Genomic DNA, 20,054 nt, shown 5'->3' with positions numbered 1-20,054 from the left:
AAAAGTCAATTTGAACCACTTGACACCTAAACGCTTTTTTGCCGTTCAAAATTAGCAATATTGGCTGATAGACATTTGCAAAAAGATTTTTTTTTCCAAGTATCAATCTCACTTTATAAATAAAGCCATCATTTATGGAAAGAAGAAACTATTGAGAATATTTCTCCAGATAACTGAAGATACATTTCACAATCTTGAAGCAAAATTTATATACACACACACACGGGTCGTTTCAAAAGTAAAGTCTCCTATTTTTTTTTTTTAATTCAAAAGTTGGAGAGTTATGAAGATTGAAATGGTACCATTAAAACAAACAACTTTTTGTGCTCCAAATTTTATTGTCCTACCACTATTCTCAGTGCACTTTTGCCAAGAATTCAATGATGCATCTTTGCTTCTGATGCACATCTATAACATGGGTTGCTTTCTTAGAATCTTACACCGTCAATATCTGCAACAGAGAGATGAATAAATGAAATAAAAAGATAATACAAGAAAAGAGAAAGGTTACTGTTGATGGAAACAACATGCTCACCACTGGAACTTTGTTATGTGGTACATTTTTCTGACAATCCTGGTTTCTATACAGATCTCTACCACTGAATGATCTTAGCCTTGAGATTTGTGTTTCTGCAGAGATTATTCAAATCATTAGGATTCCAAACATTAACCCCCTCCCCCCCAAAAAAAACAAAAACATTAATTTTTTTATTAATAACAAAACACTTCTATGGCGAAACTATTAATGTGAAAATGCAGGTTTATATGCTTTGAAGTACAGAATTTTAAAGAATGAAATCACAATTAGAAAGCTTTAAAACAATTGGAATTTAATTTTAAGAATCTGCATAATTTTGTGAATTAAATTGCATTGAAAGCATAGATCAAATAACTTCTGGCATTTTCTAATTAAAAAAAAAAATATTTATGTATCGGGGTGGGGGGCATGCTGCTTTGGGGGCTCTTTTATAAGAAAAATGATAAATATGACTACATTTACAGAAATCTACATAGGTAGATAATCATTTTTACATAACTCTACCAAGGATTGAACCCTGGTTTTCCAACATTAGTGCCAAATGGGCCGGGTAAGAATAATCTCTTAATTCAATAATTTTTTCATTTTAGAAAAGGTATTGAGCGTAAAATTGTTCAAATTGATAAAAAGCTGAGTTTTCTTATCCAGTTAAACAAAATAAATGAAATTTGTAAAATAAAAAAGGAAATTTTTTTTCCTTTTATCTTCAATAATTTTTAAAAGGCTGGAAAAATGACTGCTTTGTATTTTAACATTATCAATGTGGAATTCTAATTTCGTAAAGTCCATCAGTCATATTTTACCCCAACCTAAACGGGGATCATGCCAAATAAGAATATGCAAATTTTATAAATGTACATTGTACACTTTCCAAGATTTATAAAGACACATAAAGCATTTGAACACCTACTAAATATTATCCTCAAGTGTCTAAGGTTGTTTTTTTTTCTGTATAAGAGGTTTGTCAGGACAATCTGGCATGGCAATACTTCTTTGTATAAATAAACCATGATCAAATATTCAAAAGAACACAATATTGGCAGCTCAAATAAGATACTCTTAGTGTGGCTACATACTGGCTTATTATACGAAGAATGGTAGCCGTTCTTCATGCATTGTTTCTAAGCTTAACACTTCACCAGACTGCTAGATGAATCCTTGTTCTGGAATCTGGTAAAACCAAAAAATTACAGGAAAGATATTCTATAACAACTGGTCAGTAGAGAAAAAGGAAAATATTCTTCATTAACTCAAAGTTTGAGAAGTAAAGGAAAACTTGTTAAACCCGTCGGATATGTGTGTATCTTAATAATTATAAAACGGAACCGTCTGGGCGTCCTTGCTTGCTTGAAACTTGTATTATAATAAAGCCGTATTCTTGTTTGTTCACAATTTAATTAATATGTACAAAAGTTACACTGTTTCATAAATTAATTTTCATACTGAAAACAGACTCCTATACACTTTTATTCCAGCATAAATACTATTTATTATAACGAAATCTACATTCAATGAATACCCTCATTCGCATATTACATTAAAAGAAAATCCATTTTAATAATTAACTCGATTTTATTGTAATAGAATCGTTTTAATTGTTCTATTTAAAAATATTTATATTTTATTTAATTAATTTCATAAATATTTAATTTATTTTCAATTATTAATAGCTGACAACAATTGCATTAAAAACCAGAAGTTTATTTAAGTTATAAGAGTTATTTCCCATTTAAACATTGAAAGTTATTTCGCGTTTGATTTTCATAAACAAAGATGGATGTGTTTTATGTTCCCCTAAATCTAACATGTCACTTTTCATAAGTTATCTTAAATAGTATGTGACTAATCCCTCCACCCAGCAATATGTTTCGACTGAGCAAAACCAGGTATATGCAGCTCATCTCATATAGAGATCAAGTGTAAGGCCTGAGAAGGAACCCCTTGATTTCTGAGAATTTACACTGTAGCTTGGAAAAAAAAAAAAAAATTTTTTAATAATGGATATGCACACAAAATTCTTTGGTCTGTTTTAAATAGCAGAATATAGGAATGATGGATATACCAGGTAGCAGTTCACACCCACCATCATCAAGTGTAGATGTTCAAATCTTAGCAGGATCAATTCATAAACTTAGTAAGAGGGTATACCAAGAAAGAGGAAGTGATGGTGTGTAATGATTTCAGGTACTGATTCAGTGTTCTGTGTTAGAGTTCAGTCAGAACTACCAAATCACTTTCACTTTGTAAAAGGTATGAACCCATATAGACTCCCTCCAGCTATGGATAAAAGAATAAGGTAAACTCAAGCTTTGCTCATGTTAATAGTTTGGGAGAAAGGAAACTTTGAAATAACATCATTTGCTTAATGGCATTGTTTTCCAATCCTCTTGGACTTCCCCTTGCCACTGGACTCCAGCACTGTCAGTTCAGGTGAGGTGGTTTGAGATTGCTCAATCTTTACATGGTGTATCCATTGTCTCTCCAAAATCAAAAGTCTTTTTTTTTAATTCAAGAGAAAAACATAAAATAGAATTATATTTTAATAAACAAGGACATTTGAACTAGATTTAGTCTTATTGTACAAGTTCACTTAAGTAATATACATATACACAACATACACACGCATATAAACACACGTACATGCAGGCACATACAAACACACACAGAGACACATACAAGCATACATACACATATATAAATACAAAATAAACACAATGTGTACTGACTGACCTTTATATTGGAGTCTTTTGAAGCAGAAGCTATAAAATCTCCTGCTGGAAGAAAAGCTAAACTTGTAATTCCCTCTCGATGACCAGTTAACGTCTTTTGAACTGAAATTAAAATAAACAAAAAAATGAGGTCATTATAAAAAAATGAAATCAAGCAATGTTAGCCATTTTAAAAAGAAAAATTTTTGATCTAATCATAAAACTTTTGCTCACACATTTTTTTTAAATATTCTCTACAAGCATTGTTTATAAAAATAAGACTTTTACCATTTCCAGGTGATTTTATTATTTTAGAATAATGCATTATTATAAACATCTGCATTAATAATATCTACAACCTGATGGTGACAAGTTGCACAGTTTATAAAGACTTTTCTTAGTATTATTTCAATCTATATTTTATACTCTAAACCTATACCATATTGTCACTGCCTTATCAGACTAGGTTAATGTTTAAGAGTGATGGAGAAAAATTATTTTAGTCCACAATAAGTAGAAGAGTCACATTTATGTTACTGATTTTTTTTTTTTTTTTTTTTTTTTTTTTTAGATAAGTATTGATAATTCGTATTATTTGGATTCTTCAAACTATTGTTCTCATCTTGAGTGTTATTTTTTTACCTTTCAGTCGATGCAACCTCCAACCTTCTTCAGGTGTAACTGAAACTTGGTAAACTGCATGGAACTTTAAAGTGAACCCTTTATTTAATCCATGGGAGTAGCATGCTCTTGTTTTGTCAGCCATGAATGGATAGAAGTCCTAAATAATTTGCAATTGTATTTTGAGTGCTGCCCACATTGAGAATTAAACCTTCAACCTCCAGAAGAGTAAATTACAACTGAATTTTACCAGGAACTTTATCCACTCTGTCACAGAACCTTGTGCAAGGAGTCATATTTTTATAAAGGCCTGTAGGGATTGTAGAGTACAAATTAAAAAAAAAAAAAGAAGACTAATGGATGGTGGTGGGGGTATTTTTTTTATTAAATTGCACCCCAACGATCAGTGGTCATAGTGTTGAAAAGCCTCTACAAAAAGGAAAGTTCTGTTTGTTGAAAAAGGAGTTAGGAACAACTCAATTTTTTATGGTTCTTGTAAACATTGGGTACACGATGAATGCAATGGAATTACGAAAATATGTAGAGAAATGATAACCAGTTTGTTGTGTGCAAGGTATATTACAACAGAAGGGATGGAGAAAATATAGTTGGACGGCAAAGTTATTGAGGTTGTTCAGAAGTTTTGTTAGCCTGGTGATAATATTGGAGCACAGGAAGAAGCGATAATTGCACATAACACAGTAGCTTGACTTTCAAATATGTCGTTAGAGGGCGCTTGCGTCTCTCAATTGAGATATGGAAGCACAAAATGGAAACAGTATCTCTGCTTACTTATTTTTTTTTTTTTTATTGCATATTTTTTTTAATAACTATGTTTATTTACATTAATGTTATATATTTTGGTAAACTGTTAATTTTTTTTAAATATATTTATTTACAGAAAAAAAAAATGAATGTGTCGCATTGTATTCCAGCTTAAAAAAAGCTTTTTTAAAAAGTGTTTGTTTCATTTATGTAGATATTTTGAAAATATATTTACGTATAGAAACGTGAAATATTGTTTCGAATTCTAATAAAATTATTTGTAAACTTTTTTATCAATTCATTTTTACTTTTTGTCAACTATTTCCGGTTTTCTTTTGGGTTTTTTTTTTTTTTTTTTCGAATATACAGGGTGGTCGCTAGAAAAGTGGGAAATTTGAAAGTCAGCTTAGATCATAAATAAAATGCGTGATTGCTATTTTTAATTGGTGGCGTGTGAGTGTTGTAAAAATAAATTGTTGTTTGACGCTGCACTGAAGTGCACGGACGACATTTTGAGTATTTATAACATAATCTTTTTATTTGAAAAACTTTGTAAAAATTATTCTTTGTAAAAATAAATTGTTGTTTGACAAATTTCCCGCTTTTCTAGCGATCACCTTGTAGTTAAATTTTTTTATTTTGCATTCTGTAAATAAATATATTTTTAAAATATCTAAATAGTTTGTCAAAAATAAAAAATTGATAAAAAAAGTTTAAGAATTCAAAATAATATTTCACGACACATTATTTTTACATGTTTCTGTTAATAAATATATTTTAAAACAAATATATTAACACAAAATATCTTAATATTTTGCCCAAATATATAAGCTGTTTTGGAGAAAAGCGGAAGTATTGTATCCGTTTTGTGCTTCCACACCTCAACTAAGAGATGCAGGCACCCTTTTTGAAAGTTAAGCTACAGTGTTATGTTCAATCACTGAAGAAGCTGGTGTGATAGCAAAGCTTAGGAATGGATGGAGTAAGCCCGGGGGAAATAATGTCATTAATAACAAGCAAAGTGCAACCAAAGGAAGAGTCTATCAAGCATGGGTATAAAATATGACGTATGGAAGTGAAACCCAGCCAGTGAGGGTTGAGGACATGCATTGCATGGAGAGAATTATGAGAATGATACGATTGATGTGTTACATGAATCTTAAAGATAGGTTTAGAATTAATGACATCAGTGGAAGGTTAAATCTGGATAGTATAGAGAGAGAACCGTTTGTGAAACAGGAGCCATTGTTGGTTTGGTCACATTAAAAAAAATGGATGAAATAGTAGAACTAGTTAACAAAGGTAGTTGGCAGAGGAAATAAATCTAAGTATTTATCGTTAGTGATATGTAACAACAACGATAATTATAATCATAATAATTAATAAACACATAAATAAACTAGTATAAACTAAAATGTAAGCAGACATATCTAAACACATCCAGCTTAAAACAAGATAACCTTCTAACACAAAGAAATGATGGCACTATCCTCTCCAAAAACGAACAAAGAAAGAGGTGAATTAAAGATCAAGTGATTAAAAAATAATGATTGGCTAAGTATCAAAATCAAAGCCACATAAATATATAAAAACACGCACTAACACTGACGAACCCCCAGGAGAATGAAAGACATAAAATTTTATGTAGCTTAATTGTCATATATATTTTCAAGACTTACTGCTAATTATATATATATATGATCGTAGCAAATTCGTTTTCGAACATTGCCATTACTTGATATAGCACAAAAGATATACAGAAATATACAGATCGCCATAACGGAGTTTGCAAATACCTTCACTGGAAGGTATGTAAGAAATTCAACATTCAGTGTAGTAAAAAATCCTGGGAACATATACCCAAACGAACAGTTGGGAACTACACTATTCACTATGACTACATATTCCCTACTGCTACATATCTTGAAAACGCAGCTGTTAAACCAGATATAGTGATTTGGGACAGAGCAAACAAAAAAGCGACCGTAATAGAGGTCAGTGTACCCAATGATACAGGGCTTAACAGAGTTGAGAGGGAAAAGATAACAAAGTATCAAGGACTTATGTATGATATGAAACGAAATTGGAAATTAAAAGACGTTTCAATTATACCAGTCATCATAGGAGCAACTGGGCTTATGAAAAAGAACTTTAAAAAGTACATAGCAAGCATACCCGGTGAACCAAGTGCAAGTGAAATACAAACGATTGCACTGAAAGGGATGGCTAGAATCCTGAAAAGATCTCTTGGTTGGACTCACTAAAATAGGGGTAAATGTCAGACATCTGGTTGGATGTCCCATCCCCTAGAAGAAAAAGTTTAAGAAAAATGAAAAAAAAAAAGTGAAAAACACGAAAATAAATCAGCGATGGGTCGCACGAAGGTGGCTTTTAAGCCCTGCAAAACTCTGGCATTCTTTGGCACACATTGTGCAGACATGTGCGCCACTAGCAGCATGTTCTTGATTGCCACTTCCATGTATAATCAAATGCCACTTCAAACCACCTGCTGTATATATCTATAATATAAAGCTGAATGTGTGTGTGTGTGTGTGTGTGTGGTCACGAATAGGCTCCTATGTGGTTGACTATTTTAAAAAACTGATTACATATAATGATAGAAGATGTATCGGGACACAGGAATGGGTATGTTTGATCTGGCAGAATGGTGGTTCATTAAAATTGTGGTGGTCTGCGTTCGCGCCTGGTTCACAAAGTGTGGAAATAAAAAATTGAAAAATAAAAAAAAAAACGTTTACAAGTCTTTTTGATGCAGATGTACATAAGAATACTTTGATAAGTATATTTAACTTAAATAGAGATGGTATAATAAAATTGTGGGGTCTGCGTTCGCGCCTGGCCTCCATAGAATGGAAATAGGTACAAACTTTAATAAAAACTTTTCATATCTATCTGCGTAAGTATACTTTGATAATTATGTTTCAGTTTGAAGAAATATGGTATAATAAAATCATGGGGTGTTCTTTCGCGCCTGACCTTCCTAGAATGGAAATATGTCACAAAGTTTAACAAGGTATTTTTAATATAGATCCACAGAATATTGTAATAAGTGTTTCAGTGTGAACAGGTATGGTATAATACATTATGGGGTTTATCTATTTTATGTTTACTTTCATCATATTTTGATTTGGTTTGATACCTCCAAATTCTAAGTTATCTCTTTACAACCCTTCCTTTTCATAACCTATCATACTTTAATAAATTAGAGTCCATTTTCTGTAGGCTGTTTTTGAACCCAGTCAACGATGGGTACTTTTGCTAGTATATATATATATATATATATATATATATATATATATATATATATATATATATATATACATACATACACATACTAGACTACCCATGACCCATTGAGTCAGTATATATTATATCTGGCTATGGAATTGTTAGTATATGGAATTAATGTATAAGTGTGATACTCGTGACAGAAAATATATTTAAAAATCATGTAAATTGGCCTTTTTTTTTTTCTTTTTACATAAAGATTTTTGCAAAAGTATAAGAAAACAAAAAAAAATCATATTCAATAAAAATTTGCAAGCAAATATCTTATTGAATATGATAATTTTTTTTTATGTAAGAAAACAAAAAAAAAAAAAAAGAAAAATATTAAAACATTTAAAATTATGTGTAAAAAGCTTAAGTTGGAAAAAAGTCCCCTGGAAATATAAACAATTAAAGAAACTTATAAAACTATTTTTTGTGATTGCAATCCGTTTTATACAAACAATATGAATTAGATTTGAAAATGGCACATGATGGACTTAATCTATTCAGACGTGGTTGTATTGATTTGCAGTCAAGGACAAAAGAGAAATATAAAAAGAAAAGGTCATGAGTAGTGAAATGCTGTGACTAAGTTTTTACCGCGCAGGTGGGCAAATTATTTTCTTTTTCTTGCTGGAGAGTCGGTGTGGTGGGGGGTACTAACCTTTTGCCGTCTCCAGATCCCATAACTTAAATGTTCCTGATCTTGTTCCTGATGCAACTTTTTCCTCTGAATGATCAAACTGAACTGCGGAGATTGGTGACACATGACTTGTTAAGTTCTGCGGACAAGAAAAAGAAGAAAATATTTTTTCATGTATTTAACAGATCAACAAATTTCAAAATTCAAATTCACGTATTTAGTTGCCCACATGTTGCAAACAGAAATACTTATTGTACACACGATAAACCTTTCTTCTTGTGTATTATCGCTATGGCAAGGGGTGGAGAGGGGATAAAGCGAAGGAGGCAACTCTGTCACGCTTATTACATTTATAAAGGTTGTGTCGTTACAGTTTTCACAATAATAATAACCTGTGAGATGAGTAATCTATATATTTAGATATTTATTTACTGACTGTTATCCTCATCTTCATTGTTGTTTCACATTGAATCTCTACGGTTCCAGGTGAACATTGTCTGAAGTTAGCGTTTTAAATCATACTCCAAGCAGGTCAGAGGATTAGTTGGCCAAAACGTGGTGCGACAACAACAACTATGGTAGTAATTACTGAACATACAGTTAAGAGACTTAGCATTCCTATCCCCTCGCACCTGAAGAAGACCAGAGGTGGTGCAGTTTAGCCGGTTGGCATGAAAATTAATGCCTTAAAAACAAAGATTTTTCTTGGCCAACATCCTTTTGACACATTGAGTTGCTATAACCCTTAATGGGAAAATACTCAAAGAGGTTGATCACTTCAAACATCTTGGTACCATCTTCAGTCACAGGGCAGGGGAAAAATGACATCTCTGCTTTCTGTTGACTATAATGATATTTGGTCATGAAAAGAAATCCAGCTAACCAGTAAATGCTGCATCTATATGTCCTTGCTTGCACAATCCTTCTCTACAAGTGCAAATCCTGGTCCCTATGAGTTGCTGACATTCAAAGGCTTCAGCACATTCCTGGGATTCATATCTCAGACTATGTCTAAAACGCCAGAATCCATGCACAATCTAAGCTTCCTAAACTTGAGGAAGCACTTCTTATCAGGAAGCATTGATGGTTTGAGCACATGCTTTATCGTCCACCAATTGGTCTGATTTAGCACCAAGATGACTATTGAGATGGTGCAAGACAAGTGGTGGTCAACTGAAAACATGGCTCGCAGCGATCAAAGTTGACTTGGAACCGATGACCGACCCTCATGTTATTCAATGTAATCGCAAATAATTGAGACATACTGAAGAGTAAGCAGCAGACAGACCTGGCCTTGATTCATGGTGCAGTAAATTCAACGGTGCCATCTCAACCCACGGCTGGTGAATGCTGTCCAAAGTAGAAACACAAGTATTCTCAATGCACTTTTTCCTGCGATAAACGCTGTGCATGAGCATCCACAACATGCTTTCAAGGGTCATTCCAAAAAGTTGAAAAGATATTTTTCACTCAGTAGTGAGCTATGGAAGATTGTTGGTGAAAGAAATACAATCGCCAAAAGATAAGCGTTTCATTATTTCTAGTTGCCACTTTGAAAAATCACTCGCAAATGCGACTGTTTCACTCGCAACGTAAAGCCCTGGCCAATATTATTTTTAATACACTTTTGCCCAGAATTCAATGACACACCTCTGCTCCTGATGCGCAGTCATGATGGAGGCTGCTTTCTTAGAGTCTCACACCATCAACATCTGCAACAGAGAAATGAAACTTTCATGTCATGAATGCATAAGTTCAGTCATCATAACAATGCAATTTGCAAATCCCTTCTGATCCATACAAAGTAAAAAAAAAAAATGGAAGGCACATCTCATATATAAGTAAATAAAATTGTTTTCAATCTCTCATAAAATATGAGTACACCCACAGCAGGCAAAGATATTAAGTTGACAAGGGAAAAAAGATGAAATAAAAAAAATACTACACAATTTACATACATCGATCAAGTTAATACCTGAATAAGAAAAAGTGAAGCATTAAAGTTTGCCATATTTCACCTCGTGCTAATTTCATTAAAAAACTTTGTTAATCCGGCATATATCTCAAGACATTCTTGCATTACTTCCCTTGTTTTCTAGACGGTGATAGCTGATTTGGCGTCCTGACAAAACATCTATATGTTACATATAGGTTATATTAGAAGGGATAGTGTTAGAGAGAGATGCTTAGAAAGAGTCTTATTAGATTGTTTGTCTTGAGAGAGAGTTCGAGAGAGAGAGAAGTTGTTGTAAGAGACTTAGAGAGATTCTTATTTTAAAATGTTCATTCCTTAATTGTGTAGCTTGGAAGAAACTCTTGGAGTGAAGGGATAGTGTTCAGACAGTTCGGACATTGTGTAGACATGATGTTGAGACGTGTATGTAAAGACATTTTATAACACACATATATAATACAATTTAACTTTACCTTTTTGTAAGAACTATAAACAAAACGAGCTTTACAAAACACATAATGGTTTATTTCGTCACACGGCCGTGTTTCCATCACCAAGAATTCAAAGTCTCACATTTTTTTCTTGAAGTGACGTCTCGCTCCCTAGACGCCTGACTGTCTCTCTCCGAGTTTCTTCACTGACTGTTTTTTCTAAAGTTTTTTCTCTATTCCTAGAACTTTCTATTTTCCGTGACGTCATACACATGTTAAAACATGTGCCTTCTTTCATGTGCTCTGGACATACGTGTCCAAAACTTTTCCTATTTCTACAAAAGGAATTTTAACCTATATTCAATATGTTAAAAACATTATCTTATAAGCTTAGGCACCGCCAAAAATGGCCGCAAAATCAAGTTGTTGTTGTTGTTTTTTAAAACTAAATTACATTTATTAAAATCCATTATTTCTGAGTAACTTTTTTTTTCCAGAAAGATAAAACCCTGAATTTTATCATATAGAAAACAGAATAATGTAAAACTTTTTCTACTATTTTTAATTAAATTTTAAATGTTAAATTTTCGCAAAAAGTTAACAATTGACATTTTTTGTCTTGCACAAAAAACGTACTTAAATATTAAAAAAAAAAAAAGGTTTTTGAAATAATTAATTGATTTATTTATTGTCTAACTAAGATTTAGGATGATTTTCTAAGAGAATATGCAAAAATATTATAATATAAGTACCTGAATTTCAAATAATTCCACTTATTCATATAGGTAACCAGATATTTCGCGTCGATGCAGAGTCGAGATCGACTCTGTTTACGTTTGCGTTTTATAAGAAGAAAACTATGGAAGACCAAACAGGCCAAAAAAACTTATTTTTCAGTGACGAAAATTTCAATGTATTATTAAGCTGAGGCTGGCCAGTACCAGATGGGTGACCATTTGTATGAGTTTGGTTTTTAATGTGTATGTGTGTGGGGGCCAGGCTCCCCAAAATGGGGGGGGGCAATTTAAAGCAGAATAAAAAAAAATTATTTCAGCGCGTTTGGTCCACCGTAGTCGAAAGGTGGCAAACGTTTTCAAACGGGATCGAAAAAAATGATGCTATTTTTAACACAAAGGGCACAAAATTTATCGAATTTTTTTTTTGTATCGATTATTCAAAGCATGCCCTGTTTAATAATGGTCATGCATTATTCGGCTCGCTAAAAAAAATTGTTAATTTATTTATCAAAAATTTTAAAATGGCTTTTTTCGTATAAATATTAAAAAAAAATTTTTTTTGTTTTGCTTAACTTAAATTAATTATTTTACTCAACATATTCACCGAATTTCACACTTCAAAACTCAAAAGCGGGATAATTAAACACAATCGAAGTTCTGATATTCAGACGTCAAAATAAGGTATGCAAACAATTTTTTTTTTTTTTTTAATCTATAATTCTGTCCCTTACAACAACACAATATGTTTTGTTCAGTTTCAGATGATTATTTTAAGCATATTTGTTCCCACTTCAAAACAAGGGGGGGGGGGTTGTAAGCAAAAAAATATATATATATAAATATCGTTTATGAAAAATAAGTACACTGTTATAAAGTTCATTCTTCTCCTAATAATCGCTGAAAATTTCGTATTGATCGGATAATTACCTGATTTTTGGTAGATTTTTAAAAAGACGGTCCGTCAAAAAGTACTGACTGCCCCCCCCCCGTTTTGGCGGTGCCTATATAAGCTGCATTCTTTCAATTTAAAATTTCATAACAAACTTGAGAGTTCACATTCTTTCCTTGAAATATTTATCTATATTCTAAACAAATGTTTGTTTTACATTTTAAAATTCTCACACGTAATCTATTTCTAAACTAAATTACGAGGTTCGAATTTGTCTATTGCCATCTCATTTCCATTTTAAACTAAATTCTCCATTTTTATACTTACATGAAAAGGGGACAGCCCTTATCATGTAACATCCCAACAGATATTTTAACTGAAGGAATGTATCATTCTTAGACGAAGTATTAGTATTATTATTATTATAAGTAGTTTGGCGTAAGAATGATACTTTTCTGTAAAAAAAAAAAAAAAAAAAAATGCTTATTTACTTTTAAGAATTTCTCTAGATATATGGCAGAACGCCATAAATTATTTATGTTTTAAGTATTATTATTGGGTTTCTTATTATTTTTTGAAAAAATCATTTGATAATCGTGTAATATTTATTTCTTGTAACTTTTTCATGTGAAACATTCTTATAAGTAAATAAACAATTTTTTTATAGAAAAGCATCATTCGCACGCCAAAATTCTTATAATACTGATCCAAGTTATGACAAGAGGACCATTGCCAGCACCCTCAAAATGCAAATCCAGAAGGTTCAATGCTTGAGTGCTCAGCACAACGAAATTTCCAGCCATATTCATGGTCTTTGGTGTGGTTCCAAGTAAGGGCCACATCATGCCATTTCACATCTTCAAAGTTGGTTTGAAAGTCAGCATCAAAGTGTACCTGAATGTGCTGAAGATTGTTGGTGATCCTCTAGTGCAATAAGGTGGCCGCTGGCAGATTCTGGGTATTGCAGCAGGACTCGGCGCAGGCCCACAAGTCCAAAGAGACCCAGGCGTGGCTTCAGAAAGAGTACTACGACTTTGTATCCTTCTCTCACTACCCCCCTCCTCCTAAAACCTTCCATTTGGTCATATGTCAAGAACATCAACGTGACCTTCCACAACACAAATGCCAGCCCCCCCCCCCCGCCAACACTCGTGGAAAAGGCATACTCTCAGGTGGTGATTGAGGCTGAAGGCAGCTACATTGAATAAATGTCAGCTCTACTACATAATTAAGTTACCTGAATTGATGTTTTCAATAAAAGTTTGAAAAATAAAGCTGTAGTGTTGTTTTCTTTAGGCAGACACATTTATTGTTCGACCCTGTAGTTGCAGAACACTGATGGTTATATCATCTGAAACTTTTGACAAATTTATTGTTCGACCCTGTAGTTGCAGAACACTGATGGTTATATCATCTGAAACCTTTGACAAATTTATTGTTCGACCCTGTAGTTGCAGAACACTGATGGTTATATCATCTGAAACCTTTGACAAATTTATTGTTCGACTCTGTAGTTGCAGAACACTGATGGTTATATCATCTGAAACCTTTGACAAATTTATTGTTCGACCCTGTAGTTGCAGAACACTGATGGTTATATCATCTGAAACCTTTGACAAATTTATTGTTCGACCCTGTAGTTGCAGAACACTGATGGTTATATCATCTGAAACCTTTGACAAATTTATTGTTCGACCCTGTAGTTGCAGAACACTGATGGTTATATCATCTGAAACCTTTGACAAATTTATTGTTCGACCCTGTAGTTGCAGAACACTGATGGTTATATCATCTGAAACCTTTGACAAATTTATTGTTCGACCCTGTAGTTGCAGAACACTGATGGTTATATCATCTGAAACCTTTGACAAATTTATTGTTCGACCCTGTAGTTGCAGAACACTGATGGTTATATCATCTGAAACCTTTGACAAATTTATTGTTCGACCCTGTAGTTGCAGAACACTGATGGTTATATCATCTGAAACCTTTGACAAATTTATTGTTCGACCCTGTAGTTGCAGAACACTGATGGTTATATCATCTGAAACCTTTGACAAATTTATTGTTCGACCCTGTAGTTGCAGAACACTGATGGTTATATCATCTGAAACCTTTGACAAATTTATTGTTCGACCCTGTAGTTGCAGAACACTGATGGTTATATCATCTGAAACCTTTGACAAATTTATTGTTCGACCCTGTAGTTGCAGAACACTGATGGTTATATCATCTGAAACAGGGAATTTTATGACACATTGACCCTGGATGGTCTCAGACAGAAACAGGAGCCTCTCATCTGTTAAAGATAACATCTGTATAGCTCTAGGTTTTATAACCCTAACCCCCAACACCAACATGAAAATGAATAAAGTCAGTAAGTAAATAAACAAATAATAAAATGAATAAACTAACAAATTCACACCCAATTCAACCCTGTTCTCTGTGAATCTTCACACTCAGAAAAAAAAAAAAAAAAGAAAAAAAAAGCCTTCTTTTGCTGAGAATTAATTTTCGCTCTTCATTTTGAATTCCGTTTTCGAAAATGAGGGTTGTTGCCTGATGAGGTCTCTAGTTGGTAAATACTGGTAGACCGAAACATGCTCATGACTGTGTAGCAACAAACTACTGCTTATGTAAAGACAAATGTAACTTGCTCTACTTCAGTATTGAGCACTCTCGTATGAACCTCGTTATATTTCACTGGTTAACCTACCTTTGGAAAATAGCAACCTCAAATCATATATATATATATATATATATATATATATATATATATATATATATATATATATATATATATATATAGAGAGAGAGAGAGAGAGAGAGAGAGAGAGAGAGAGAGAGAGAGAGACAAACAATCTAAAATAAAACTAGTTAAATTATATTCATTTTTTTCCAATACTATTTAAAGGTCAAAGAAGTTTTTAATGCATTAAAAACATAAAATTACATGGTGGAGTTGAAAATGAAATTTTCTTTGGCTTGTCACACTTAAGAAAAAAAAAAAATACCCAGTTTATTATCAAATCTTTCTTGGAGTTCATACATTAAATCTATTGCTCCTTTTGCTTCTCTTAAAGTAGGTTCTCTCTATCGCTCCAAACACTTTCTCAAGCCTGAGGCTATTCTCTCCAAGTCTATCAGACTATTTATGGAGTATTATTGTCATATTTGTCATCTTCGTCTCATTTGACTGTTCTTGGTAAAGTGCAGAATTATTTGTAATTTGACTGCCGCTCCTCTTTTTTCTCTGTAACTTCTGACAGACGTGATGTTGCTAATCTCATGCTTTTTTTTTAAATAAATACTATTATAGCAGGCGTTCTACGAAATTGTTGAATCTATACCCTGCTTCTTTTATTCCAGCTCGTTTGATCAGTTGGTCTAGTGGTTCCCATTGATTCGCTGTTTTGATACCTAACTGTAATACAGCTTCCTATTCCAGTAGCTTTGTTCTAAGAACTACTGATTGTTTTCCACCTACTTTTAATCTTGGTCTTGAAAAGACCAAGATTAGTAGGCATCTCCTGTTTTCTCGATAATCATCTTTTGCCCTTGTTAGCTCCTTATATCAAGTGGCTAAATGCCTTGTCTAGAGCGATTTAAAAAGTAAAGGGTTTGAAATAAAGCAGAGGACTCCCCACAAAAAATTAAATAAAATTATATATGTATACATACACACGTTTGTGTGTGTGTGTGTGTGTGTGTGTGTGTGTGTGTAGACAAATAATTTAAATAAAGAAATATTTTGAAAATGTGATTTTCTTTGGTTTGTCACACTTGAGTTTGAAATATTTTCATTTCTAAATATGCAAATTAAATAAACAGATCTTTAGAATACCCCCCCCACACACACTTTTTTCCCTTTTCCCCGCCTTTAGTTAGTACATAAAAACATAAAAATACACACTTTCGTTTAACCTATAAACTCACATCAACTTCAAAGCTAGACCAGGGAGTAATGAGCCCCACTGACCAAAAGTACTCAATATGCAAACAATAATTAATTACTTAAAAACATGCAGGCAATCATAGTTACCACATAAAGTGCTCGGTCTGCAGGTTTGAAAGACCACTAACAGAGTAAATAAACGTCAGGCATATGAATTAATTGTACGACTGATGCCAAATCTAAAACCATTTCCTCTTGAAGAGAATTTATGGATATCCTTCCTCAGACAAAATCATTTTGGCGCCTTTCTTTATCAGTTGTTAAAATCGTTATTCCAACCACCAAATCGTGTTTGGCGAATGCTTTAGATTAAATCGTTTTTTAAAGGAGGGGGGGGGAGCAAAACCTTCTCCCTTGTAGAAACCAAAAAACTTTCATGAATCTTTCCTACATAGTTTAAGTACTGAGAGATGAAAGCAATAATTTAATTACAATTTGTCTAGAAAGAAAAATAAATTATTCAAATCCTGATTTTATTTGTTCATTTTGAAACCGACTCAAACTCCTTGACCTTTTGGTTAGGGCAAAGCGTAGTACCTGTTCTGATACTAAGAATGAATAGGGTGACAAGATATTGTCTTGATGGACTCCTGCATCTTGTTAGTGTGCACATGATGTTGTATTATCGGGTCATATGCTAAAAGTTTAATACGAAAGGAAATTTATGTATAAGACAATATTTCATTTCATTCTTATCTTGTGGGGTTTTTTTTTTTTTTAGAAGACAATTATTTTCAGGTAGCATCAAATGATTTTTCAATGTCAAAAAAGATCAAGATCAAATGATAGCCTCCCACTGAGTCAACGCATACAATTTAAATCTTATAAGTTGGTCATTCATTTTATTAAAATCCATCTTTATATCTGCGTTGAGGTATGTTTCTCCACAAACCATTTTGATGAGATCCCTAATGGCTTCCCAGTCAGCCTTTTTAAATATATTTTTGTTTTGAGCAATGGTTCTTCAGTTGTGGGTCTAGAGTTTAGGGCAATTTCTACCATGATCACAGTATGATCAGCATTCCTGAGTGGGCTATGGGCATTCATTGTCCAATCGTCGGGAACTGAGTTCAGAAAAAGATCTAAAAGTGAGGCATGTTGCTCTTGCTGGTCTGGGAAACATGTTGGAAACGTAACCATCTGTGATAAGGAATGAGATATAGAGAAGCTATGTGTTCTGCTACCAGCTACCTGTTCTGCAAGTATTTTAATGGTGAATGCTCTGACGAACTGCAAGCACTTGACATAAATACCCCCGACAAACCCCAACTAGTAGCTAAATCCCACCCCTACACAGAGATCCCTAGATGTAAGAGAGCTTTCTACGGTAGTTTCTTTCCCAGAACTGCTAGATTTTGGAACTCCCTTCCGGGTCCCTGCTTCCCCAACTGTACTGACATGCAGAAGTTAAAATGTAAAGTAAACAGACATCTTGCTGCCCAACTCCCCACATAGTACCCCTGTAGCTCATGTCCCTGATAATCGCCCCTTACATCATAGTGGCAATATGCCTTGTTTGGCCAAAGTAAAGGTTGAAGTGAAAAAATGGCTCATCCACAATGCAAATTTGTAGCTCCATCAAAAGGTCACTTATTTATGGACTTTTTCAATTCTATAATGATCGGAATGTTGCAATCGTCATTGTTTGGTGTGAATTTAAGGTTTCCGTTCCCTGGAATATTTTTACATTCTTGAAATTTCAGGGAGGAGTACCGATTAGTTGAGGGGAGTATTTAGTTCTCTCCCACTACAAAAACTATGACACCAAGGTCAGAAAGTGGGATTGAGAGCGTGGCACTCTAACCTGCAAAAATGCTTGGGCAGCCCCTTGGTTTTCCACAGTAAGGTTGCCTCAGGTGATTAGCAATAAACTAACACCTTCTCAAAGAGAGAAGACAAAGTCTGGGAGGGTGGACCTCTTAAAGCTGCACAAGAAAAGCATTACACAGCAATCAACAGGGATCAGGTCATGGTCTAATCTCTTGATTTGGGGGCCAAGGATAAAAATCCCTACTCCTACTTAATTGGCTATTTATGTTTTATTTGTAATTTTTCCTCCATTTGTTTTGGTTAAACGAGTTGTTTCTGATTTGTTCCCATGTATTTCTCCAATTATTTCCAAGGTTTTATTGGAGTTTTGTTGCTTTGTTTGAAATGTATTTTTTTCCTTGCCTTTTTCGTTATTTGGTAGCCTTTTGCCCAAAATTGTTCATATACATCTAAATTGTTATTGGGTTATGTTTATATTGCACTTTTTTCTCGTTTTTACTGCTTCTCTGCATTATACTGTAATGAATGATGTAAAGAAGTATTTAGAAATTATTTGTTTTACTATTTCAGCTAATGTGTTCGTGAAAGAGTTATTGTGGATTAGTGCTGAGCAGAGTTTGCTGAATTTAGTCCAATCAGCTTTATAAAAAAAAAAAAAAATGAAATTCAATTGTAAAGATGTGAAAGCTAATCATGAGGAAATTGTTCTCAGACAACAATCCAAATAGTCTTCAAAAACTTTCCTATACAAACTGACAATATCACCTTTGAAGGATATGTCGCCTACAACAAAAATTAGGAACAGACAATAGGCCCATCATGGTATCTCAATATTAATGGAAAAAAAAAAAAAAAAAAATTCCCCATGAAGTATTACCATTATGTGGTGGTGAGAGTTTCACTTCATCAAACAATAACCATTTGTTCAATCTATATCCCATCAAAATACAACTTAGGAAAAACTAATGATCAATTTCTCTTCTCCTTTTTTTAATGGGAGAGTTCAATGCCCACAAAAAAAATGTGGGAGTGGAAACTTCAACCAAACAGGGAACAGAATAACATCTTGGCTGAAATCATCTGACTTGTGTATCCTGAACATTAAACCAAACACACGCGTTATGTACATGAATACAAAGCAAAAAATATTTTATTAAAATAACTAAATTCAATATCAAATAACTTAAGGATCGATATGCCGTAAAACCAAACTAAACAGCTCATCAACATGAATCATCGATGTAAACCTTGGCTAAGAGCAAAGTGCAGTATCTGTTCTAATACTATGCTTCACCTGTCCTGTCCTTGGTCAGTGAAAGAGAAATCCTTGTAGACTGAGATAATTTTTATTTTTTATTCCAATCTAGAATGCCCCTTTAATTGTAAGCTGGATTTTCCCCACATTAAAAAATGACTGTGTCTAACTCTGCCCTCATGGGAAGGCAAGTAAATATGGACTTAACAGTATACGAGTTAGAGACTTAACTATTATTCTATAGAAAGAATGTATTGTCATAAGCATCGTAGTTCTTGATAAATATGATACAAAGATCTTGATGCATAGATCCACTAATGCATTTTTAAGATTCTTAACAAAATTAGGACAATGGAGGATCACAAATAAACAATGAAAAGCAGAAGTTTCTCTTGAATATGAAAGGAAAATTTTGATACACCATTAAACCTACAGATGCATTTTTAAAATGTTTAAACTTAAGATAATTATTTTTATTTTATTTTACAAGCAAGTCA

At 33.2% G+C, this 20,054-nt stretch overlaps 1 protein-coding gene across 1 annotated transcript in view; it reads right to left on the bottom strand.

Moving 5' to 3' along the window:
* LOC145284438 (katanin p80 WD40 repeat-containing subunit B1-like) overlaps nucleotides 1-20,054 on the bottom strand; it is a 209,009-nt gene that overhangs the window by 49,361 nt on the left and 139,594 nt on the right. Inside the window, exons 3-4 of the mRNA XM_080133249.1 lie at nucleotides 8,588-8,705; nucleotides 3,269-3,369 (exon numbers count right to left, since the gene is read on the bottom strand). Coding sequence (XP_079989375.1) covers nucleotides 3,269-3,369; nucleotides 8,588-8,705 — 219 coding nt within the window. The remainder of the gene's footprint in view (nucleotides 1-3,268; nucleotides 3,370-8,587; nucleotides 8,706-20,054) is intronic.

This window comes from Euprymna scolopes, chromosome 9 (assembly GCF_053919585.1).
Source record: "Euprymna scolopes isolate OS-2025 chromosome 9, ASM5391958v1, whole genome shotgun sequence".
Taxonomy (NCBI): Eukaryota; Metazoa; Mollusca; class Cephalopoda; order Sepiida; family Sepiolidae; genus Euprymna; species Euprymna scolopes.
The sequence above is the reverse complement of the archived record's forward strand: the minus strand, read 5'-3'. Positions and strand labels throughout refer to the sequence as shown.